General features: G+C 43.8%; 6 protein-coding genes across 6 annotated transcripts in view; 3 read left to right on the forward strand and 3 right to left on the reverse strand.

Moving 5' to 3' along the window:
* The first annotated feature begins 12,829 nt into the window (after positions 1-12,829).
* LOC134102498 (histone H1-like) lies at positions 12,830-13,618 on the forward strand. The gene has a single exon (XM_062556655.1). The coding sequence runs from the start codon at positions 12,854-12,856 to the stop codon at positions 13,472-13,474; it is 621 nt and encodes a 206-aa protein (XP_062412639.1). The 5' UTR covers positions 12,830-12,853; the 3' UTR covers positions 13,475-13,618.
* Positions 13,611-14,424, reverse strand: LOC134060644 (histone H4). Its single transcript, XM_062517344.1, has one exon. It carries the CDS (start codon positions 14,422-14,424, stop codon positions 14,113-14,115), a length of 312 nt encoding a protein of 103 aa, XP_062373328.1. The 3' UTR covers positions 13,611-14,112.
* A 16-nt stretch (positions 14,425-14,440) lies between these two features.
* LOC134059690 (histone H2A-like) lies at positions 14,441-15,434 on the forward strand. Its single transcript, XM_062516185.1, has one exon. It carries the CDS (start codon positions 14,722-14,724, stop codon positions 15,097-15,099), a length of 378 nt encoding a protein of 125 aa, XP_062372169.1. The 5' UTR covers positions 14,441-14,721; the 3' UTR covers positions 15,100-15,434.
* Positions 15,435-15,906: 472 nt separating this feature from the next.
* LOC134059360 (histone H3) lies at positions 15,907-16,422 on the forward strand. Its single transcript, XM_062515723.1, has one exon. The coding sequence runs from the start codon at positions 15,979-15,981 to the stop codon at positions 16,387-16,389; it is 411 nt and encodes a 136-aa protein (XP_062371707.1). The 5' UTR covers positions 15,907-15,978; the 3' UTR covers positions 16,390-16,422.
* A 1,126-nt stretch (positions 16,423-17,548) lies between these two features.
* LOC134060108 (histone H2B 1/2) lies at positions 17,549-18,811 on the reverse strand. The gene has a single exon (XM_062516751.1). The coding sequence runs from the start codon at positions 18,792-18,794 to the stop codon at positions 18,420-18,422; it is 375 nt and encodes a 124-aa protein (XP_062372735.1). The 5' UTR covers positions 18,795-18,811; the 3' UTR covers positions 17,549-18,419.
* Positions 18,812-19,257: 446 nt separating this feature from the next.
* The window catches only part of aars2 (alanyl-tRNA synthetase 2, mitochondrial (putative)), a 19,846-nt gene continuing 13,951 nt past the window's right edge, over positions 19,258-25,152 (reverse strand). The window contains exons 17-22 of the mRNA XM_062553210.1: positions 23,591-23,699; positions 23,135-23,260; positions 22,338-22,448; positions 21,926-22,009; positions 21,403-21,516; positions 19,258-19,965 (exon numbers count right to left, since the gene is read on the reverse strand). Of these exons, the coding sequence (XP_062409194.1) occupies positions 19,795-19,965; positions 21,403-21,516; positions 21,926-22,009; positions 22,338-22,448; positions 23,135-23,260; positions 23,591-23,699 (715 nt within the window). The 3' untranslated portion in view covers positions 19,258-19,794. The remainder of the gene's footprint in view (positions 19,966-21,402; positions 21,517-21,925; positions 22,010-22,337; positions 22,449-23,134; positions 23,261-23,590; positions 23,700-25,152) is intronic.

Below are 25,152 nucleotides of genomic sequence, written 5' to 3' on the forward strand. Positions count from 1 at the left end.
ATCTCCTCCAAGACTGTTGATACCATATCACTAGATTCGGTACATCTTCTACAGACCAAGCCTAACAGATCGGGTACGATCATATTCAAACTGGGTACACATAATCAGTGTGTGTGACATTGTTTGGACTGAATCCAGTGTCACCCTGTCTAGCTATAACTAACTATAACCACCACATTTCAATATGTCATGAATCGTTTCACATTAAAAAAGTGAAATTTGGCACACTTCCACTTTATCTCCTTTCCTTGACAATGACCTTCAATCTGTTTACGGGCTCGACTTGCAATTTCGCTTGGACATGGATTATCACCACTTGTGGTTATATTTAGGGGTCAAAGTAGTAAAACTCTGAAAAACCTATTGTTTTTGCTCTGATTATTCCTCCTTTTTAGGGGTCCAAGCAGTAAAGCTACAGGACTATTGATTTTGTTATAATTGTTTGTTATCTATAACTTTAGATTTCCGTTAGCCTGGCTAACGCCTACCACTTCTCAAATGAGACGTGGTCTGGCAACCAGACGTTCATTTTCTCGTATTTGAAAAAATGCCCAGATCCGTTCATTGGGCGCCACGGATGTCTATCAAATACGCATAGCTCACCCAACTCGTTCGTATGCAACGCTAAGGGCTGCCGTAAATCCTTTGTCGTCGACTGTAGACGCAAGAAGGCAACGGAAACTTCTCGGATGTTCTGTGATTGGTTCGCCAACATCAGGCGAACATTTGGGCGTTAGTTTCCAGACTGGCTTAGCAGCGGGATTGAAATCACCGCGCAAGGCAGTATGGGAAAACCCAGGCTAGATTTCCGTAGCAATCAATGTGACATTCTTTGGACACACACTGAATCCACACACTGAATCCCGTGACATTATGTCCTTAAGGGGTGCTATAGCCACCACATGCCAAATATGACATGACATATTTTGCATAAAAAAAGTGAAATTTGACACACTTACCTGGCGTCATTTGATCATATTTCTTAATCTGTGAATTGATTCACTATAATATGCGCCAACAGTCAATCAAATTCAAGTTGTCAAGAATGATATTGTAAATGGCCGATCCTCCTGAAACTTCAGAGGTTGCTTCATAATGATATGGAGAAGCAAATCTCATAACCTGATTAACATTATAGAAATTGGTACTTCTACATGGTCCCATTTCTTAGACAATTACCTTCAATCTACTTCCAATTTTGTTTGGAAATTGACAATCACTACTTGCGATGAATAATAATAATAATAATAATAATAATAATAATAATAATAATAATAACTATTATTTTAATTATTATTATTATTATTATTATTATTTTCACACTTTTTTGTGCTATTTAGGCCCTGATGGAGAAAACATTCAGAAAGGCTGTGCATCAAAAACTGCATGTGATGAAATGGAGAATGCTGAGAATGAAGCAGAGTGCTGTTTGCTTTTCAACCTGTGCAACAATGTCAACAACATCCATCAGAATCTGCTTCCTGTTGTTTTGATATCTGCGACAGTTATCTCTTACATATTCTGAGTTACAAACTGTGACAACATCCTTGGGATCACTTTCATTTTGATTTTGATTTTGAATGATTTTGAGAACAATCTGCCAACTAAAATCCATCAAATTTCAGTCATCAGCACAACGAGAGACTCTATTCTTTATTTTTAAATGATTTTACCTTGATCTCTTTTTAATTACTCTTTGTCAATCTATGCTTTTATCTGCTATTACTGTTTGGTTTTGTTTATGTAGCCTAAAGCACATTGAATGACCTCTGTGTATGAAATGCGCTATATAAATAAACTTGACTTGACTTGACTTGATTATTGTTGGATGCTTTTATCATTAAAGTTATAGTTCCTGGTGTGCACAAGCCAAATGTGATTTCAGAAGTTGTATTTTCTAATCATTATTCATTTAGTTTAGGCAACAATTGTGAATATAGCTTATGATTTATTTGTTTGTTTTTTATTAGATCATGTTGACATTATCCTTCATTCTATTTTTGGTATTCTGGGTGAGCGCATTATCTGCAGAAGGAATTGCTTACATTTCGAGACACTGCTACATTTTGCGCCTTCAAAAATGGTTGCTTTACATGTGCTTTTCACATTAGACCAGATGATTTTTGGTCAGAGGCATTATCTGTTTTATCTATCTGTTCTATCTTCATTTGACAACTTCTGAGCTTCAGCGATCGGCAGTAAAATTATTACTCCGTATACTGATCGTTTTGCCTTTCTTTATGTTTTCTTTTTTATTTTTGGTTATTTTGCCATGGCCTCTGTCTAGCGCTCCCCCTCCCTCCCAATGTGGAATTGCTGTAAGATCTTGTTCAGTGTGTTGTTCTTGAGGTATAATAACCTCCTCTTCCTTGCCCTCCGTCTTCAGAGTGTTGGAGCAGCTGCTCAAAGGGGAGGTTCCTGAATCCGTCTCCGCGAACCTGCACCTCACAATGTTGATTGAATCATGTGTGTGTGTGTGTGTGTGTGTGTGTGTGCGTGTGTGTGTGTGTCTGTCCGTCTAGACGGTCCGTCCGTCTGGCTGTCCGTCTAGACGTCGTGTCCGTCTGGCTGTCCGTCCGTCTAGACGTCGTGTCCGTCTGGCTGTCCGTCCGTCTAGGCTGTCCGTCCGTCTGGCTCTCGGTCTGTCTAGACATCGTGTCCGTCTGGCTGTCCGTCCGTCTAGATGGTCCGTCCGTCTGGCTGTCCGTCCGTCGTGTCCGTCCGTCTAGACGGTCCGTCCGTCTGTCTCTCCGTCTGTCTAGACGTCGTGTCCGTCTGGCTGTCTGTCTGTCTAGACGTCGTGTCCGTCTGGCTGTCCGTCTGTCTAGACGTCGTGTCCGTCTGGCTGTCCGTCCGTCTAGACGGTCCGTCCGTCTGTCTCTCCGTCTGTCTAGACGTCGTGTCCGTCTGGCTGTCCGTCCGTCTAGACTGTCCGTCCGTCTGGCTGTCCGTCTAGACGTCGTGTCCGTCTGGCTGTCCGTCTGGATGTCGTGTCCGTCTGGCTGTCTGTCCGTCTTGGCGGTCCATCCGTCTGGCTCTCCGTCTAGACGGTCCGTCCTTCTGGCTCTCCGTCCGTCTAGACGTCGTGTCCGTCTGGCTGTCTGTCTAGACGTCGTGTCCGTCTGGCTGTCCGTCTAGACTAGGGTTTCTCAACGGGGGCGGTACCGCCCCCCAGGGGGCGTTCGGACAGTGTTGGGGGGTGGTGTGGACGAGGCAGCATAGAGGGGGGCGCTCGGGCACAAATGGGGGGCGTGAATCACTGTTATTCATCTCAACTTTTAAGTACCTGACAGCGACTACACATACAGTGTTCATTTGAATTTTGATTAAAACAATGTCTTTGTGCAAATTATTGACTTAATGTCAATGCTACTGGTTGTTTCTCAAACTATGGGCCGCAGACCGGCACCGGTCCGCAACGTGAACACTGCAGGCCCACGGAGCCACAGAGTGAAATTATTCCCGGCGCTTCGTCTGACTTGCAATTGATCAAGCAATCGCCGACCGACAGGAAAATAAAACAAACCTTTCTGCAATCAGGAAATACTCGCTAATTTGGCGTCTTCAAACATACAGGCATGCCATTAAGTGGTGGTGAGCGTGCATTCAATGCAATGCCTGTGCGCGTTTACGCGAGAGAAACTGAAACTACTCGATAACGTTGGTAGCAAAGCTCCGCCGCAACCGGTTGGAAGGCTATTTAATTATGTCACAACTTTTAATTGAACGAAGTGGATTCTTCCAACGTCCATAAAAACAGAGCAGTGTATAATACAGTCTAGCATTGTGCATTGTTTAGCCAAATTTGAATATAACATGGCCAAAAGCTATTGAAGCATATCTTCCTGTTAAACTCCAAATAGTGACTTATGCCTGCTCTGCCATTTACCATATAGGCTACAAAGCTAATGTTGTGTTTCCTGAATCCTTACATTCAGGCATTTGAATGAAATGTTATTAAAAACCATGTCCATTTTTTCCATTTGCCTACCTGTGCATGATGCTTGCATGAGGGAAACATCCAAAAACAATGGCACCCATATAATTGCTGTTTTGAGAAGTATTTTTCCATGCAAGCATTATGCAACCATGCAAAAGCAATGCAGCTATTGTATTTATATTTTACATTAGTAAAGTAGTCCACTGATGTGCAAATGTTTTCACCAACATTTTGTGAACAATGTTAGCACATTGAATGTTGACTTTTCTGAAGTGCATGTACAAAATAGCTAGGTTTTTTTTTTTATATACCAAAACTCTGGTATCAGCGACACTTTTTTGCCTGCAATATTAGTGTTTTTTTTTTTGGGGGGGGGGGGGGGCGTTAAGAGGATCATAAAGAGGCTAGGGGGCGTTTGTCCGAAAAAGGTTGAGAAACACTGGTCTAGACGTCGTGTCCGTCTGGCTGTCCGTCCGCCTAGACGGTCCGTCCGTCTGGCTGTCCGTCCATCGTGTCCGTCCGTCTGGCTCTCCGTCTGTCTAGACGTCGTGTCCGTCTGGCTGTCCGTCCGTCTAGACGGTCCGTCCGTCTGGCTTTCCGTCTGTCTAGACATCGTTACCGTCTAGACGGTCCGTGCGTCTGGCTCTCTATCTGTCTAGACGTCGTGTCCGTTGGGCTGTCCGTCCGTCGTGTCCGTCTGGCTGTCCGTCTAGACGTTGTGTCCGTCTGGCTGTCCGTCCGTCTAGACGGTCCGGCTTTCCGTCTGTCTAGACGTCGTGTCCGTCTGGCTGTCCGTCCGTCTAGACGGTCCGTCCGTCTGGTCTTCCGTCTAGACGGTCTGTCCGTCTGGCTCTCCGTCTGTCTAGACGTCGTGTCCGTCTGGCTCTCCGTCTGGTTGTCCGTCCGTCTGGCTTTCCGTCCGTCTAGACGTTGTGTCCGTCTGGCTGTCCGTCCGTCTAGACGGTCCGGCTTTCCGTCTGTCTAGACGTCGTGTCCGTCTGGCTGTCCGTCCGTCGTGTCCGTCTGGCTGTCCGTCCGTCTAGACGGTCCGTCCGTCTGGCTTTCCGTCTAGACGGTCTGTCCGTCTGGCTCTCCGTCTGTCTAGACGTCGTGTCCGTCTGGCTCTCCGTCTGGTTGTCCGTCCGTCTGGCTTTCCGTCCGTCTAGACGGTCAGTCCGTCTGGCACTCTGTCTGTCTAGACGTCGTGTCTGTCTGGCTGTCTGTCCGTCTAGACGTTGTGTCCGTCTGGCTCTCCGTCTGTCTAGACGTCGTGTCCGTCTGGCTGTCCGTCCGTCATGTTCATCTGGCTGTCCGTCCGTCTAGACGGTCCGTCCGTCTGGCTCTCCGTCTGTCTAGACGTCGTGTCCGTCTGGCTGTCCGTCCGTCTCGACAGTCCGTTCATCTGGCTCTCCGTCTGTCTAGACGTCGTGTCCGTCTGGCTGCCCCATTGAAAACCTGTGGGGTGAGCTGAAGAGGAGAGGACCCAGGTCGCTGGATGATTTGGAGATTTTGTGCAAAGAGGAATGGTCGAAGATCCCTCTTTCTGTTTTCTCTAATCTTGTGAAACATTATGAGAGAAGATTAGGTTCTGTTTTATTAGCAAAAGGGGGTTGTACAAAGCAAAACATCAGGGGTGCCAATAATTGTGGCACACATGATTTGATGTAAAATAATTATTTCTTAATGTGGAATTTTTTTCCTTCTAAATAGATGCTCTTGTATTAAAGGTTGGATTTTACGCTTTTTTTCATTGTGGTCCTATATTTTTTGGAAAGAAAATGATTTATTAGAAGTTAAAGAACACATCTTAACCAGGGGTGCCAATAATTATGGAGGACGCTGTAGTATTTCAAGTTATGCGCCTTCAGTAACTGAAGCATGTCCGTGTTAATTGTCAACTTTTAGAAATGTGTTCAGCTATATGCTTTGTAACAACTGTTAGGCTATATGTGAACATATGATGCAAGGGCTGCTTTTCCACTGTGTCATTTCTTGTGGTTTCCATTGAGGTAAAAAAAAAAACTTGTCTAAATTCAGTATACCAATAGTTTTGCCTTTCTTTAGGTTTTAATTAATTATAGCATATTGTCCATGGCGGCAGCCAATAGGCTACCAGTCGTGTTCTTTCCTTTAGGCCGATCCTTTTCTTTTGCACAGATTATGTCTCCATTATGATGGAGTGACATTTTAATTGTAATGATCTATAATAAAATACTGTTATTTTTTTATCTTATGTATTTTTCTATGAACCTGCTTGCCTTATTGAGTATTCAGTTGTTCAGTCATTGCAGTTTACTTGCAAAAGTATACTGTATCTTGAGGCACCAGGTGGCCTAGATCTGGTCAAAGTCACACACAGTCTCTTTTTCCCCCTTATGCTGCCTGACAGATGTCACGTTGTCATTCTCAGAAACGTTTTACGAGTGGCCATCATCCAGTGACTTGTCATTTATCTAGCTGCGACAAAACCACAACTGCATTCAAGGAAATATGTGAAAGGCTATGTGTCAACAGATAAAATAAACAGCTTCCACCACAAGAATGGACACAGTCAATGATAAGAGTGTGAAAGTGTGTGAGTACGAGCATGCATGCATCCTTTCACTTGGTGAGTAAACTAAAATAGACCCAGGCACCTATTTTCACTGACAACATTTCAAACCCTTTCCTTGACTTCAATTGTCTGGCTATCACCTAAGCTCAATCTTTTAAGATTCAACATCTGAAAGTCTGCGCTTTATTTCTACTGCACGAGAGGCGTGCTCTCTTGAAGGAGGGGCGGTTCTGTCGAGCTCTATTGGCATCGTTCAAATCTCCGTACGCTTGGATAATCCTTCAACCAATATGCCTTTACTCAGATAGAACAGAGAGACAGGAGGTGAGAGGGAGAGAGGGCTGGGGTGGGATTGTTATACTGTGAAGCATTTAGAAGTCATATTTTCTAATATAGGCCAAGTCGTTTTTCAAGTTTGAATAATATGTTTTGTGGATACATTTTCCTATATTGATTAAGGTTGACATCAGGTTTGGGCATTGGGCGTTCTTTATAATATAATGAATCAAAGAATAATGTATAAATCATTATATTATATTTTTTCTTTGATTTGTGCTTTGATGTAGGCTATAGGCCTAACCTTGTTTTTAGCCATCCTCATTTCAATTTGTAGCTGACTATGTAACCCCATTAAATATAGACCATGCAACTCTGCTTTTGGGTCACATACACTTTTAAAAAAAATAAAAATAAAAACTGCTAATATTATTGGTTCAGCCAGTGTGTGGCAGGCCTCACTGTGACATGCTACATGCTGGTGAGGTACATGAACAGGAGGATTGTTTTTGTGTGTGTATCTGTCTTTAATAATGCTTTCCTTCTTTGACAAAGGAGATCATAAATTCAAAACAAAATAGTCACACACAAACATATAGGGGTCATAAACAGACATATAATAATTAAAATATCTGATCCAGCGCATCACGACAGGAAATTCAGGCTAACGTGGAACCATAATGGGAAAAAAAGCCTATTGAACCATTTTGCTGGGTTGATGGCGTCAAGTGGGGCTTGAAAATTCTCCATATGGGGAAATGACAAAAGTTTGAGAACCACTGGGTTAAGCTAACATTGGCTGTTTTATATTGGTCATAATGCAATCTATTTATCAGCCAAATGATAAGAAAAAGGGGTTAACTCCTGGTGCCTATTTTTGTTCCCTAGCCTATAGTCTTCACATTTTGGTGATAGCCTACCTTGATTACAATTGAGCCCCAAAACGCACCGGGGCAATTGTTCTGATGCTAGTTTGGAGTTTTAACAGTTTTAAACTGAAATTGGAGTTGGGAGTTTAAAACCGTGTTAAACTCCAAATTAGCAAAAGAGCAATTGCCCCACCATTTCCGGAACATAGGCTACCTTTATAAATAAATAGTGTACAAACTGCCACATATCACTGGAAATGCGGGTGCACAATAGCTTGTTGTTACCTAACATTAGCCCATGCTATCCATAAATTCTGATATTTCAAAGTGTTCACATCGCATGCCTTCAATAATGCGTGACTATATTGAGCAAGGCTGGTAGAATTGTTGAGTTGGTAATGCAAATTTGATCAAAACTGACATAAGTAAGTAAGTAAGTAATTTACTCTTTTGATCCGGTGAGGGAAATTTGGTCTCTGCATTTATCCCAACCATGAATTAATGAAACACACACAGCGAGCACACATTGAAGAAGTGAAGTAGACTAACCCAGAGCAGTGAGCCCTGAAGAATTAGGTGCCTTGCTCAAGGGCACTACTCAACCACTTCCCCCGGCCACATTTTTCCAACGTGGTTGGGTCGAACCGGCAACCCTTCGGTTACTAGCCCGAAGTTCCAACCAGTAGGCCACGGCTACCCCCAAGCACAAAACACACAAAAAACCCCCAGTAACATCAGTATCAGTTTAAGTTGCTGCAGCAGCCAGCTATTGTTACACTCTAGGGCAGGGGTTCCCAAACTGTGAGGCGGGCCTCCCCTGGGGGGCGCCAAATAATTTGAGGGGAGGCGCGGAAGGTTGATTCAAAAAAGAAGGAAAAACGTTTATTTCATTTTAGAACTATCTATGCTTTTTTTTCAATGATTATGCAATTGTCAACATTATAAAATCGAAATAAATCATAGAAGAGATGTATACTAAATCTTTTGGATAGTGGAAAGTAGTATTGATCCCTAGTTCTATCCTGTGTGAGAATGTATTGTGCCAAACTTCATAACGTAACTTAGCAACAGTGCAGCCAAGCTAGCTGCAAGGTAACGGTCAATTTTGCATAAGTAGACTTGATTTTATCTCCAGCTTGTGTGGAATATTTACATATCAATAAGTGCCAGATGGCCATCTTTGAAATCATGCCCCCAGATTGTCAATAAGCAGCAGTTTAATAGTCAGGTGGATCAGGTTCTTTAGAATACAGCACTGACAATGCAATATATTGTAGATTAAATATTAAGGTAACACAACCCTTATAGTTTTAGTTTCATTCTGTATAAACTGGGGGAATTCCTATAAGGATAAATGTTGAAGTGTGAATGAGCTTCAGTTATCAGCTACTTGGGGTCAAAGGTCATGGTCACATGGGGTCATGCATCCCATAATTATCTTGGGGTCAAATGTCATGGTCACATGGGGTCATACATCCCATAATTATCTTGGGGTCAAAGGTCATGGTCACATGGGGTCATACCATGGGGTCAAGGCCGTGTAGATTAGCTTCGGCAAGTTAGCAAGCGCCATTTTCAAGTATGGCGCCTCATGGAGCATTTAGAACTAGCTCCGTGCACGAAAATCCGTGTTGGGCACAAGCTCTCATGCGCGTACATGTTGGTGGACGGGTACCTACAGCCAATCATTACTCCGTGCGACACTCCACTGGACTCAGGTGTGCGTTCCTGAGCAACTTTTTCTGCTTGTTGTTACGCGGCAAGCAAGGTATGTGCATTATTGCCACCCTCTGAATTGGAGGATGACTCTCTTTTTACAGAATGTCCAACAGAAATCAATGTAGGTCCATGCGTCATTTCCAGCTTTGGAACTTTGCGCATGGTCAGAGCCGACTGGCGCTGGATCGGAGCTCCAGTGTTCAATATGGCGTTGACGAAAATTGGCCGGATTTACTAGCCTAGCCTCGGCCATTCATTTGTATGGAGGGTGGGACTTAGTCACTCTCTCCAGTTATATATAATACCTCCATGGGTCATACATCCCATAATTATCTTGGGGTCAAAGGTCATGGTCACATGGGGTCATACATCCCATAATTATCTTGGGGTCAAATGTCATGGTCACATGGAGTGATACATCCCATAATCAGAGAATGTCTAATAAGGGGAGAAGGACCACTAGCGAAATACTTCCGCATGGTACTGTAACTAGAGGGCGATCACGAGCAAGTGATGAATGAATGGGTGGCAATGGAGCTGAACCCCCCAATACCACATTTGTCTTTATATCATTTTTTCTCCTGAAATTGCATTAATGCATGCGATGCAGGATAACTTGACTTGACAATTAGCTGACCAATGCAATTTTCTATATGTGTTGTTATTCCTAAAAACCCTTTCAAAGTTTTCATGTCACGTGACACAAAAGCGAACCACTTTACGGCCATAGACCTAAAAGAAGGTTCAGCTTCACGACGTCATCGTAATCGGTCGCGATTTCTCGCTGACCAATCAGCATCAATGAGCTAAATGCTAGCATGTTACACGGAAAGCGGCCCATCCTATGAAAAGCAGAAAGGACATGAGTGACTTTTTATTTCATTTCCAGAGGAAAACCTATACTCAGGTAGCTACTACGACAATGTACATTAAGAAATGAAGTTGTCAACTGTGAAAAAAACGAGCGTTAGCCGCATAGCTCCATAGACCACAATTCATTTATCACTTGCTCGGCAGCACCCCTAGCAGAATTTCAACAGATTGCAGGAACAATCCGGTACAATGGAGTTAATAGGAAGTGGACCGGCTCTCCCTAAAGGGGCTCTGCCATAATTATCTTGGGGTCAAAGGTCATGGTCACAAAATGCCATAATTATCTTCCTGCAGTATTTCATCTGGCATGCTTCCTGGTGACAAGGATGCACAAAAAAGAAAAAAAAAATGTAAAAGATGCAAATTGGTCTCCTCTGATATAAAGGCTGATAGGCCTATAACAAATATGCGAGTGTTATTGCATCATACTTTCCCAGATATGAGAAATAAAATAAAATTATAACAAACGCAATAGCATAGATAGATTAGAATGACTAAGATAAAAGCTAAGGACACCTGAAATTACACTGTAAATAGCCTATAGGCCCCAAATGCATATCCTTTATAAATGACTACAGTTCCTTTACATTGTTTTGTTTTTTTTTCAAAAACACTTGCCCACAGTGTAGGCAGAAACAATTCAAAGATATAAAATCAGACACTGAATAAATAATTCAAATTCCCCGTTAACCAAGCTAACCAAGACAACCATGCAAATCCAATAGGCCAAATCTTAGGCCTAAAGCCCCATTTAGCCTAATGTCAGCATGTCATGAGAAATATATTGTCATTTACTGTATATGATCACACAAGATGAGAAGACTACAAAGGCTAATGTCTTCAATTTGAGTAGAATTCTCAATACACAGCCAGACCAAACTTTCAGGTGAGCACAACATAATCTAGAAACTCCTCTCCCACAAAGAATGGTGTCCCTGCAAGAATCCATTTCCCCGAGTAGATTATGATACACTATTTCCAGAAGTCATAAGCCTATTAAAATGGATTTATGTATCACTTTTCTAGCACCGAGCTCAAAGAGCTTTACAGAAAATAATAATGATAATAATTATAAACAAACAAAAAAATTAACTAAGTCTGTTTTTGCTGTTGTTAAACCCAGTAGGCCTATAAATGGAGAATAAAAGAAGACAGCCAACAAACAAACAAACAAAACCTAAAATGTAGGCTATGAAAATCAGCAGACATGGAATCCCTCACTTAGGCCTATTAGGAAAAGGCAATTGTATAGGCTACAAATGTGTCCTAAGACTGCCATTGGCTGTGCAGATTGAATGATGTGGTTGAGCTTGGGTGGTCTCGCTGCAATTGATCAAGAATGAAAATAGTTTACATTCTGGCACAGTTATCCTCTGGCACTGACCTGTTTTTGTTTTTGTTTTTTTGTTTGTTTGTTGAGCTCAAGTGTATTGGTTTTGAAATCTTGGGCAAACTGTTTGCTCATCATTGCAGGGGTAGGCCTGGGCCTAGTAGCCTAAAAGTTGAAAAGGGGAGGTCCTTATAGGGGTCAGTTTTAAACAGTAAAGCGGATTTGATCAATAATTCCACTTAAATCATGTTTAGTTAATAATCGAATTGCTCCAAGGATATTAAATTTGATGTGCGAATTACGGATAGGCTTGGTGTTTGTGCATATTGGCGACAAAGGAGATCTGAGACGGGGAGATACTGGGAAGGTTGAGCGGAGGACTCGTGCATGCAAAGCCTTTGTGTAACGGGGTCATTATAACGAGAGATAATTTACAGTTCCCTGTTGTGAATAAAATGTCTTCCATTGATAAAGGTTCTATCTGTTAATACTGCTCACTAAACATTTGCATGCGAACATTCAGAAGCGAGTCCTGCCAAATCTATAGTTTAGGTGGAGGGGTAATCTCTAAAGGCGATCATGGCGACAAAGCCTATCGTTGATTCATAGTGTTTATTTCGCTAGAAATTACACGAAAATGTAACCCTTACTTATGCCTAGATGAAAGAGTACAGCCCGTTGTTCACTATTCTTCTCTCTGGCGATATTTAATATGTCGTCAATTGTCGTTATTTTTATTAAAAATGTTTTACAGCGGGTTTACGATACGGCGTTTGCATGGCGGGTGTGTGTTTTACATGGTCGAAACAGCTCTCGTTTTAATAAAAACTGTGCACTCCGTGTAAAACAAAACTTTCTAGATCAGTACGGGAGATGTATTTCTTCGCCCAGTGCAACTCGTTTCCTCATCATAACGAAATTTTATCGTTTAAATGCTTGTGATTGTCACACAAAACCAACTATGGCAGCAACAAACATACACCGACTTGTGCGGTTCGCTCTTTTTTGCAGAACATATACCGCCATATATTGACCCTCTGTATGTCCGTTTTAAAGTACATTTTGTTTTCTTATAAGCAATATGCTTCTCAAGTATTAATTACGTCCCGTCGCTCATATTTCTAGCAAAATACGAGAAGAGAAAACACAAGCGAGCGCACCGCGGAAGCGAGTCTATGGGCAGCTGATTGGGGTGAGTCTAAAACGTTCTCATCGCTGCTTTAAGTCCAGCCCTCTTCCCAGAGAGTTGTTATTCATACAGCATTCCACTGTGCGGAAAATTATTCTCAACAATGGCAGAAGTTGCTCCAGCACCCGTCGCCGCTGCTCCGGCAAAGGCTCCCAAGAAGAAGGCGGCACCCCGGCCGAAGAAGACTGGCCCTAGCGTGGGCGAGCTCGTCGTCAAGGCTATTTCTGCGTCCAAGGAGAAGAAAGGAGTGTCCCTTGCGGCGCTGAAGAAGGCTCTGGCAGCCGGCGGCTACGACGTGGAGAAGAACAACGCCCGTGTCAAGTTGGCCATCAAGAGTCTCGTCACTAAGGGAACTCTGCTCCAGACCAAGGGCACCGGTGCTTCCGGCTCCTTCAAGCTGAACAAGGCGAAGGCAGAGCCGAAGAAGAAGGCCGTCAAGAAGGCTGCCCCCAAGGCGAAGAAGCCCGCTGCTAAGAAACCCGCTGCAGCAAAGAAGCCCAAGAAGGCAGCAGCCAAAAAGCCAACAGCCGCCAAGAAGTCCCCGAAGAAGGCAAAGAAGCCCGCGGCGGCCAAACCCAAGAAAGCCGCTAAGAGCCCCAAGAAGGTAGCGAAGCCCAAGGCAGCCAAGGCTACCAAGAGCCCAAAGAAGGCAAAGGCAGCAAAGCCCAAAGCAGCGAAGCCTGAAGCCGCTAAGCCCAAAAAGGCAGCACCCAAGAAGAAGTAAACAGCAAGAAGACTGTCAAGAATCATACAAAAGGCTCTTTTAAGAGCCACCCAACTTCTCTACAAAATGCACTTTATTCCAAATGCCTTAAATTATATTGGTATTCTATGAAATAACTTTTTTTTAGATGTACAGGAGTATGATTATCACTAGACGACTATTCAGATTCAGATACTCGTTCAATTTCAGAATCCCGCTGAACAGGAAAAGGAGTGACAAAGATATTAAGAGGCGGGTTGGCGTCATTTTACTCACTTCTGATTGGTTGTATACTTGTGATGTATTTATTATTCATTGTATTTTTTAGACGTTGTTAGATATCTAGCTAGATCAGATAGGCTACCTTCCGATCATGATTGCTTCTCTGCTTCATTTTAGATGTAATTTTGCATATTAGTGCAAATGGTTGTATGTTACCAATTGTATGGGTATGAAACCAGTCTCGCACCATCCACTAGATACAAGATCTTTGGGGAAAAGAATGAATTGCAGTGCGGAAACTGAACTCTTGATTTTGGTAGACAATGGAGAAGTACTCATTAACAAGAGTGAGTAGTTAAACACTGGAACATAATACTTTCATAGATAATTGGGTGGCTCTTAAAAGAGCCTTTGTGTCGATTGATGGAGACCGATCTTTAACCGCCGAAACCGTACAGAGTACGACCCTGGCGTTTCAGAGCGTAGACCACATCCATGGCGGTGACGGTCTTTCTCTTGGCGTGCTCGGTGTAGGTGACGGCATCACGGATCACGTTCTCCAGGAAAACCTTCAGCACACCACGAGTCTCCTCGTAGATCAGACCAGAGATTCGCTTCACGCCACCACGGCGAGCCAGGCGGCGAATAGCGGGCTTGGTGATTCCCTGGATGTTGTCACGGAGAACCTTGCGATGACGCTTGGCGCCTCCTTTTCCGAGTCCTTTACCTCCTTTGCCACGTCCAGACATTGTCGAATGTTATTTAATCTTCGTTGGAGAATGATGTAATGAATGCCTGTGCTGCTTTGTCGCGTTTATAAATACTTAGAGCGCGGACCTTGATGAAAACTACTAGACACTCCCCTTCGATCGCCCCTCCCTGTTACGTTGCAAATGTGTTGATTGGCTCTGAGTATCACTTCCTCAGCCAATGAGGCACTGAGCAAGCCTGTGATGGCCTGGTACATATAAACATAATTTCGTTAGCGTTAAACGCATCAGCAATTTGTTGAAGCTAATATAAAACAGTAATAAAAAAAAACCACAATGAGTGGAAGAGGCAAAACCGGAGGCAAGGCTAGGGCTAAGGCCAAGACTCGTTCATCCAGGGCTGGACTCCAGTTCCCCGTGGGCCGTGTCCACAGGCTGCTACGCAAAGGTAACTATGCCGAGCGTGTCGGCGCTGGTGCACCGGTGTACTTGGCCGCTGTGCTCGAGTATCTGACGGCGGAGATCTTGGAGTTGGCCGGTAACGCTGCCCGTGACAACAAGAAGACCCGCATCATCCCCCGCCATCTGCAGCTAGCTGTCCGCAACGACGAGGAGTTGAACAAGCTGCTCGGCGGAGTGACCATCACTCAGGGTGGTGTGCTGCCTAACATCCAGGCTGTGCTTCTGCCTAAGAAGACCGAGAAGTCCAAGTAACTTGATACCGGTCAACCTACATCGACTCAAAGGCTCTTTTAAGAGCCACCCACTCATCTCCGTGAAAGTATTTATTCTATTTCTGTACTGGTTGTGTCTTGAACTGATCTTGAAAATAAAAACAATCATGAATGTGTTGTGAAAGACAGACATGGGACGGTCGGCCAATTACCCTGGTGTTCGTCATAAGTTACGGTTTGAATTGGGAACGACAGCACAGTGTTACTCATATAACCACATCAACAAATCCAGACGCCCAGATATATTGTTACCGCTACATTTGTAATCGTTTTTGTAACACTACAATAATGTAGTGTCCACAATCGTTGCACAAAGGCGTCTGGAAAGATATGGCAGATACAAAACATCGTTATGACAACAATCGCTGGTTGGCCCTCATAAACATTTTGAACTTCATGTTTGGTATTAAATAAGTATGCTCAGTAACAATTTAGTTATATAATCTAAGCATAGATAGATAGATAGCTTATGGCTTAGCAGCTACTAGATAGATAACAGAGAGGGTTATTAAAGCGGATCAAGGATCTTAGCAGAAAGTTTGTTCCGACTGTAGAAAAAAAATGGACCACAATGATGGTCAACCTGAACCTCAATTCATGTTTCTGATCATTTTTAGGATTCACATTGAATAGGTATATCTTCTCACATACAGACCGACCAGAACATCTACATTAATAGCATTTCACAAAAATTGAAAAGGATTCATTGGCGCAAGCCGGATGTGGCGTTTTACCATATCACGAGGACAATGTGGGCGGGGGATCTTCATGACTACACAAGCTCGGGAGCGTATAAAAAGCGATGCTTCGATACAAGCGTTTACTCACTTCTGACATTATCTGAGGAGGGAACTCTACGATGGCAAGAACCAAGCAGACCGCTCGTAAATCCACCGGTGGCAAAGCCCCGAGGAAGCAGCTCGCCACCAAGGCTGCCCGTAAAAGCGCCCCGGCTACCGGTGGCGTGAAGAAGCCTCATCGTTACAGGCCCGGTACCGTAGCTCTGAGAGAGATCCGTCGCTACCAGAAGTCCACCGAGCTGCTGATCCGTAAGCTGCCCTTCCAGCGTCTGGTCAGAGAAATCGCTCAGGACTTCAAGACCGACCTGCGCTTCCAGAGTTCCGCCGTCATGGCTCTTCAGGAGGCCAGCGAGGCTTACCTGGTCGGTCTGTTCGAGGACACCAACCTGTGCGCCATCCACGCTAAGAGGGTCACCATCATGCCCAAGGACATCCAGCTGGCTCGTCGCATCCGTGGGGAGCGTGCTTAAATTCACGAACACATTCTCAATCCAAAGGCTCTTTTAAGAGCCACCTATTTACCTCTTTAAAAAGTTCATTCCATCACAATATTATTTCTAGTAATAATTTGTACTGCCTGGTTGTCAGTCAGTCTCAAATCACACTGAACATTCACCTCCCCTCCCCTATCATTTAAGGACTAGTAACAACTTGAAACTTAGGCTAGATTCACAGTCTCTACTATAAACAAAGCTTATCAAGGCTAGAGTTGTTATCAGGCTGCAAGTGTCCAAACCTTATGTAACCATGCAGGGTGCTTGCTCAAGTCTTGAAAGTCTTAAAAGGTATGGAATTTTAAAGTGCCTTTTTCCAGACCTTGAAAAGTTTGGAATTTTGTAGAAAAGTCTTGGAAAAGTCTTGAAGTGTAGCTCATGAAGAACTGATGCAAGTACTCAGACTGAACATGACTGATATACCCTCCACAATTTTGCGACTTTTGAGATTTCATTTTTTTTTCCATTTGCAATCAAAATCCATAATTTCATGACAGTGAATTTATGTGAATATGGATGATAGATCCAAAATCACTGAGTAATCACGTTTAATAATCGTGATGTCAATATTGAACAAAATGATCGTGATAATGAATCGTGATAGTCCAGAGTTAGAATCAAGGGGTGGGGTAGGTCGATCCTGCCATGGGCATCTGAGAGGGTCTTTGGGAGGGAGATGGTCCTGCCATGGGGGTCTCGGTATGGTTGCAATCTGCATTACATCTCATTATACTACTATTATAGAGTAAAAATGATTGCGTGTTGGCAGCCTGACTCTCAAAACTACAAAATGTCGAGGTCTTGAAGAAAAAATTATACGTTTGGAAAAAGTCTGGAATTTTTAGTTGACAAAAGAGCAAGCACCCTGCCATGTTCATTCCTATCAGCTGTGTTTTTATGTTGAAATGGCTATAATGAACTTGAACCAATCAACGGGATACCCGAAAGGGCAGCTAACTACACTGGGCCTAACGTGAAAGGCTACACGAAACGTGGTTGCTTACAAATTCACTCAAATGGAGACACTTCAGAAAGTATTTGAGATTGTATGTGCACAACTGTTAAGGGCCAACAAGTCAATGCATTCACTCATTCATTCATTCAACCTTTATTTAGGAAATTCATTAAGGGTAGTTGTCATTTCGGTGAAGAACAATTTGTTGTCAACAAAAGAAACAGACAATGTTTGTAGCAAAAAGTCTACACATGAAATTACAGCAGTGTGTACTCTTTAACTACATGGACATATATATTAATATAAAAATGTTTACATTAAAACAACAACAACAATGATATTAATAAATACATACTTTTAAAAAATGGTCTCCGTGGGAATGGGGGGGGGGGGCACAGGAGAGCGACTTCGGTATGGACTTCAGGCTACAGGAGGTAGGCTGACAGTGACAGGCAATGTCTACGGGATTCATACTGTTCATTCTCAATAACTGGGTTGAACTCGCACGGTAGTCTCATGTAAGGACACTGCTCATGTTGCACAGCATTTGCTAGCAGCAGAGACGGTTTATAAAGTAACTATACGATCTTTGCTAGCAGGCACAAAGGTAAGATTTCGCATGCCACAGTAGCTTGTACGCGCTTTGGCTGCTTTAACAGATAGCACCGATTTGTTTACGTTTTTGTCTGACCAGTAGCCTACTCCATGAACATAAATGCAACTGAGCTCCCGGTTATTATGATTGGACAGATTTCTCATGTAAGATAACAAACCCATCAGATAGGGAGGATACAGGGACTACTAGTATATAGTGGTCAAGACCAGTGAGGAAGCACTAGTACCTTCCATCACTAGCATAGAGAACCTACTTCCTCCGTTATTGTTTTTTTTTTATTTTGAGAGAGAAAAACTAAATATTTCAATTAGCATAGATCCTCCAACGAGTTATCACACTGTACCGGTCGTGCATTCATTGGAATAAACAGCTTTCAATAGAGCAGATGGGCGGCTCTTAAAAGAGCCTTTGTTTTTAAGTCAATTAATTAAGCAATTACTTGGAGCTGGTGTACTTAGTAACGGCCTTGGTTCCCTCGGACACGGCGTGCTTGGCCAGCTCACCGGGCAGAAGCAGACGCACTGCGGTCTGGATCTCCCTGGAGGTGATGGTGGACCTCTTGTTGTAGTGAGCCAAGCGAGAAGCCTCTCCAGCGATGCGCTCGAAGATGTCATTCACGAACGAGTTCATGATGCCCATCGCCTTGGAGGAGATACCGGTGTCGGGGTGGACCTGCTTCAGGACCTTGTACACGTAGATGGCATAGCTCTCCTTCCTGGTCTTTCTACGCTTCTTTCCTCCTTTTCCTGCCGTCTTGGTCACGGCTTTCTTGGATCCCTTCTTAGGTGCGGACTTCGCTGGCTCAGGCATGGTTGAAAATCTCTCTTCTGGAAGTGAGAAATGGTAAGCCGTGCGCAGTTACATTGGGAATAAGTACGACGCCTTATGCAAATGAGGAACTGTGGAACGCCATCTACTCTAGACACAAATGGAACGTGATCTCTCTCCCTATTCGTTACTTCGAAAAGAAAGGGGTGGGACTTCTAAACGTTTAGAGCCAATCGCAGACCATGTGGTTATATCCCCGAATTCCTTTGTTCCTAGTTCCAGCTGATGCATGAATTTTGTGAATCGGGTCTCACACTAATTTACGGCAAGGAATTGTTTGCCATAACAGATGTTTGTCCGTGCACACCTGACTTGGTTGTAGCCTATGAAATGAAGGCGCCTCAATGGCATTAACGTATTTTAGCGTATTTTATCAATTCAATTCATTTCTATCTAATATCATCTCAATATGGAACACAGACCAAATAATTTGTCTGACACTGAGTAGACACACAACACAAATCTTTATTTCTTTTAAAACAAAGAAATATCAGACATCTGCATAGCAGCGAACTGCCTGGATGACACTTGCTCAAAGAGTTGCTTAACAATACAATACCTAATATAAATATCATATGTACAAATTATTTATAGACACCTAGCTGTTGGAGTTTAATTCATATTTGTCCAGAGCAGAGGTCTTAGAATACCAGAGTATCTCTATCTTTATGCTGCACAACTGTGTGTGTGTGTGTGTGTGTGTGTGGACTCCTGTCTTCCCTCTGCATGCTCCAGTGTGTGTGTGTGTGTGTGTGTGTGTGTGTGTGTGTGTGTGTGTGTGTGTGTGTGTGTGTGTGTGTGTGTGTGTGTGTGTGTGTGTGTGTGTGTGTGTGTGTGTGTGTGTGTGTGTGTGTGTGTGTGTGTGTGTGTGTGTGTGTGTGTGTGTGTGTGTCTTCCTCTAGGACCCCTGTGCTCCCTCTGCGTATGCCCGTGTCTTCCTCTAGGACCCCTGTGCTCCCTCTGCGTATGCCCGTGTCTTCCTCTAGGACCCCTGTGCTCCCTCTGCGTATGCCCGTGCCCATCTCAGTGCCTGGCTGACGTGCTCAGCCCTGGCGTTGCCCACGCCCTTGGCGACGACGGCGGAGCCGCCCGCGTTGCCCCCCAGATGCCCACACACGGCCACCGCCCAGTCACTCGCCACCACGCCACGGCCCTGAGAGAGAGAGAGAGAGAGAGAGAGAGAGAGAGAGAGAGAGAGAGAGAGAGAGAGAGAGAGAGAGAGAGAGAGAGAGAGAGAGAGAGAGAGAGAGAGAGAGAGAGAGAGGGGGGGGGAGAAGGAGAGGGAGAGGGAGAGATATTTGAATTATGCTTGCATGAGCCAAGACCGATGCAATCATACAGTATAGATCATTTATTTTGTATTACATTACATTACATTACATTTGACTGACGCTTTTTAGCTAAAGTGACTTACAACATAGTAAACAGTTAAAGCTTTTTAAAGCAATTCTCACAACAATTCTAGGAACATAATTGTCAAGACAAAGACAACATTGTCCTAAAACAAGCTCAGACAGCCACCTTCTACTAAACCAGGAAGGGAACTCCGATAAAACTCCCATGATTCCACTACAACCTTGGAAATGGTCTGTGACTGTGAAATCGCTTGAAAATTGTGTCAGGTCAGCGTAAGGAAATAGAGATCGGTAAAATAAATGTGCCAATTCAACACCATCGGCAAACACCATTGAGCCGGCTCAAGGCCCACGCATGTCACCTCATAGAGCTTTTGTACATGGTGTGCTAAGGTGACCAGACGTCCCCGCTTTCAGGGGACAGTCCCCATTTTTGGTTGCCTGTCCCCGGGAAAATACAGAAAAACTACCCATGTCCCCGTTTTTTGAAGACTGCATTTCAATCGGATGAAAATGTTCCCGTTTTCCCCTACATTTTTGGGATTATGTCCCCGGTTTCAGTTTCAGACATCTGGTCACCTTATGGTACAGTATGCACAACAGTTTAGCTTGTTGACAGACTGCACTTTCATCACCATTAAAATTAGGCCACCTGCATCCATGCCTAGACCAAAAATCATCTAGTTATCAAGATGAATCTTAGTTAAAGGGATTTGCCAATGGAGCGAAATTACACATATTTCCAGACTTGTAAATAAGCGTGACCATTACGTCAAACATAAACTTTTTTTTCTGAACGAGCAGTAAGACAAGATAAATATATATATATATATATATATATATATATATATATATATATATATATATATATATATATATATATATATATATATTAAATACGGTGTACACTGCTTTATCGTCATTGTGTGTGATGACAATTAAACACTCTTTCGGACACAGGATAAATAATTACACTTTGGAGTTAGGAACTAGCTGGTCAATGAGAGAAGATGAATATACATTTGAAATATAATGTCCACCATCTTATCATCATTGTGTGTGATGCCAATGAAACAATCTAAATAATCAAACTTTAGCTGGACCTAGCTGGTCCCACTACCTAAGCTACTTCTGTAACAGATACAGGACACGACCCTCGTATGAATCGTCTCGCTTTATCCACCGTCTCTGCACACGCCCCATGACCCTGTGACCCTGTGACCTCTGACCTTTACCTTGGGCACCTGACAGGCACAGAGGACCTTCCCAGAGGAGGCCTGCGGAGCCAACAGCAGCACCATGCAGCCGGGGGAGAGCTCACTGTAGCGGTTCACCGTCTTCACCACCACCTGCAGGAGGAGGAGGAGGAGGAGGAGGAGGAGGAGGAGGGGGGGTGAGAGAGATAGAGGGAGAGAGAAAGAGAGAAAGAAAGAAAGAAGGTGTGAGGAAGACAGGTATGTGGGGATTACGGGGAGAAAGAGTGAGAGAATAGATAGGATGAAAAAATGTGTGAGAGGAAACGATAGAAATGATGGGGGTAGAGGGAGGGAGGGGGGGGGGGGGGGGGGGGGTGAGATGGAGAGAGAATGAATGTCATGTATTAACCCAAAAGCTCTTTGCTCTATAATATGGCACTCCAGGCACACCACCAGAGTGTGTGTGTGTGTGTGTGTGTGTGTGTGTGTGTGTGTGTGTGTGTGTGTGTGTGAGAGAGAGTGTGTGTGTGTGTGTGTGTGAGTGTGAGAACATGTGACCTACTGATATGGAGTCCGTGTCGATGGTGTCCACCACCAGCGGCCGGCTGCCGTGCTTCTCCAGCAGCTCCTGAGCCTTCCGACCCGCCTGAGACACAGAGACAACGTAAACGGGCAAATTCACGAGCAAATCCTACCAGCATGTGGCTCCTGAGACCAGGAGCGAGGGGTGGTAACATCATATAACATATACAAATAAATATTACATAATACAACATGAATGGTTAAATGCACAGGCCAAATAATTATTTTGTGAAATCTACCAGCATTTATGGTAGGTGGCTAGTGCTACAGGCTACAAGCAGCACTGTCAGTAAGGATACACTGTCACAAAACTGAATTTGTGTGTGAAATAGTATGTGCATGTTTGTTGCATCTGCATGTTTGTTTGTGTGTTTGTTTGTTTGTTTCCACACCTCTTTGATCTCCAGCTTCCTGATGCTGGTGTTGGTTCTCCTCTGTAAGGCCTTCAGTTGTGTCTGAAGGACCCTCCACTGCCACTGAGGTATAGGTGTCCCTTCCACTGCCTGAGCAAAATAAAACACGGTGATGGTCACTCAAACCTGTGAACATCATCTAACTAACAACATGTGGCTAACAAAATATGGTTCAGTTCATCCGCAATCTTTAATGTACAATGACACACACATTAGAGAGCTATTATTTTTAAGATTTACAAATAAAATGTTAAACAATTCAATAATTTAAATAATTGCACATTTCTGTATTCTGTAATGTCAACCTCTAACTTTATACTAGACATACAGACCTACTCATCATAACTGTATAAGGGATCATTTATGTCTACTTGCAATAATGAAGCATCTTTTAAGTTGGTGTTCTAAGTAACATGTATTTAATTCCCAGCGTTTCCATTTTCATTTGTCTTTTGATATCCATACTTACAGTATGTATCCATTGTGTGTGTGTGTGTGTGTGTGTGTGTGTGTGTGTGTGTGTGTGTGTGTGTGTGTGTGTGTGTGTGTGTGTGTGTGTGTGTGTGTGTGTGTGTGGTTTAAAACTGTGTGTTGCATCTCATCCAGTTCATCCGTAATCTAATCCGTAATGTACAATGACACACACATATAGAGTTATTATGTTTAAGATTTACAAAATTGTGTGTGTGTGTGTGTGTGTGTGTGTGTGTGTGTGTGTGTGTGTGTGTGTGTGTGTGTGTGTGTGTGTGTGTTGCATCTCATCCCGTTGTACGTACATCTGTGAGTTGACCCACATCTTTGGCCAGCCGCTGAGCATCACGGAGGGCGGGGGAGGTTGCCGCAGCAACACGTGCTGACAACGCCTCTACCTCCTGTTCCAGCACATCTCCAGTTTCTCTGGCCTACGGATACACAAACAATGACACAAAAAGCAAAACAACAAACAGGTAAAACACATAAATGTATATGAGCACACCTTAAAACCATATAAACATACAGTAGCAACATATATATATGGCAACATATGTAATAGACCTGAATATAGGCTACAGAGGCTTACTTATTTATTCCAATACATTCAATGTTTAATCCATATCTGCTGGCTAATGCAAATTATTGATTGCTTTTAAATAATTTCACTTGAACATGCACTCAATTTCTTTCAGATGTCGGCTTTCTGCCATCTGTGAGGCTGCAATGATCAGAAGCATCGCAGTGAAGCACCGCCTCACCTCCCTGGCGTCGTCCCCAGTTACAGCCACGATGCGGCTGATGCCCTTCACCAGCTGCCGCTCCGATGTGATGACGAGGTCCCGGATGGCGCCGGTCCGGAGCAGATGCCTGATTAGAATTCAGGACACGTGACTAATCTGACAGATTACCATGGATACACAAAGAAACTGCACTCACTGGAACACCTGAAGTTACGGGGCGCGGTGCTTACGAAATTAAATACAATTACGCACATTTATTCATTTGCAGACACACTTGTCGTTGGTGGTAGCGTAGTGGCTAAGGGCTAACATGTAGGAGCATGCACCTAACAGGCACCTAACAGGCACCTACCTTCAAATTGCTCCGGGGGCAATGGGCCTTGTAATATAATTGACAGGCCCCTGGATAAAAAGCGTCTGCTAAATGACTAAATGTGAATGTACTTGCCAGTTATGATGACTTAGAGCAATAGTCTGATGATGAACGTGATAACGTGTCTATGTCTAGTGAAGGGGAGTGGAGATGGTGCAGTTATGTGCAAGTGATAACATTGTATCTGTGTCTATGGGCCCTTCTCATTCGTCTTCTTATCTATCCTCCCTTCCTTCCTTCCTCGGTCCTCCGGCTAGTTCCCACTGATCTATAAAGAGCACTGGACAGACTATCCCATTGTTGCTGTCCCACCATTCTTTATCTAGATCAGTGGGAACGAGGCCTGAGGAAGGACGGGAGGATAGATAAAAAGACAAATGAGAGGCATCTGTGTCTAGTGATGGGGAGTGGAGATGGTGCAGTGCTAACGTTGTGTCTAGTGATGTGGGAGTGGAGATGGTGCAGTGCTAATGTTGTATCTGTCTCTAGTGATGGGGAGTGGAGATGGTGCAGTGTTAACGTTGTGTCTAGTGATGTGGGAGTGGAGATGGTGCAGTGCTAATGTTGTATCTGTCTCTAGTGATGGGGAGTGGAGATGGTGCAGTGTTAACGTTGTGTCTAGTGATGGGGAGTGGAGATGGTGCAGTGCTAATGTTGTATCTGTGTCTAGTGATGGGGAGTGGAGATGGTGCAGTGTTAACGTTGTGTCTAGTGATGGGGAGTGGAGATGGTGCAGTGCTAATGTTGTATCTGTCTCTAGTGATGGGGAGTGGAGATGGTGCAGTGTTAACGTTGTGTCTAGTGATGGGGAGTGGAGATGGTGCAGTGCTAATGTTGTATCTGTCTCTAGTGATGTGGGAGTGGAGATGGTGCAGTGTTAACGTTGTGTCTAGTGATGGGGAGTGGAGATGGCACAGTGCTAACGTTGTGTCTAGTGATGGGGAGTGGAGATGGTGCAGTGCTAACGTTGTATCTGTGTCTAGTGATGGGATGGGGAGTGGAGATGGTGCAGTGCTAACGTTGTATCTGTGTCTAGTGATGGGGAGTGGAGATGGTGCAGTGCTAACGTTGTGTCTAGTGATGGGGAGTGGAGATGGCACAGTGTTAACGTTGTGTCTAGTGATGTGGGAGTGGAGATGGTGCAGTGCTAACGTTGTGTCTAGTGATGTGGGAGTGGAGATGGTGCAGTGCTAACGTTGTATCTGTG

Source organism: Sardina pilchardus, chromosome 1, assembly GCF_963854185.1.
Source record: "Sardina pilchardus chromosome 1, fSarPil1.1, whole genome shotgun sequence".
NCBI classification, from domain to species: Eukaryota; Metazoa; Chordata; class Actinopteri; order Clupeiformes; family Clupeidae; genus Sardina; species Sardina pilchardus.

Bases quoted from the DNA above. Each gene is read 5' to 3' on its own strand.
- LOC134102498 (XM_062556655.1), top strand. From the start codon at position 12,854: ATGGCAGAAGTTGCTCCAGCACCCGTCGCCGCTGCTCCGGCAAAGGCT.
- LOC134060644 (XM_062517344.1), bottom strand. From the start codon at position 14,424: ATGTCTGGACGTGGCAAAGGAGGTAAAGGACTCGGAAAAGGAGGCGCC.
- LOC134059690 (XM_062516185.1), top strand. From the start codon at position 14,722: ATGAGTGGAAGAGGCAAAACCGGAGGCAAGGCTAGGGCTAAGGCCAAG.
- LOC134059360 (XM_062515723.1), top strand. From the start codon at position 15,979: ATGGCAAGAACCAAGCAGACCGCTCGTAAATCCACCGGTGGCAAAGCC.
- LOC134060108 (XM_062516751.1), bottom strand. From the start codon at position 18,794: ATGCCTGAGCCAGCGAAGTCCGCACCTAAGAAGGGATCCAAGAAAGCC.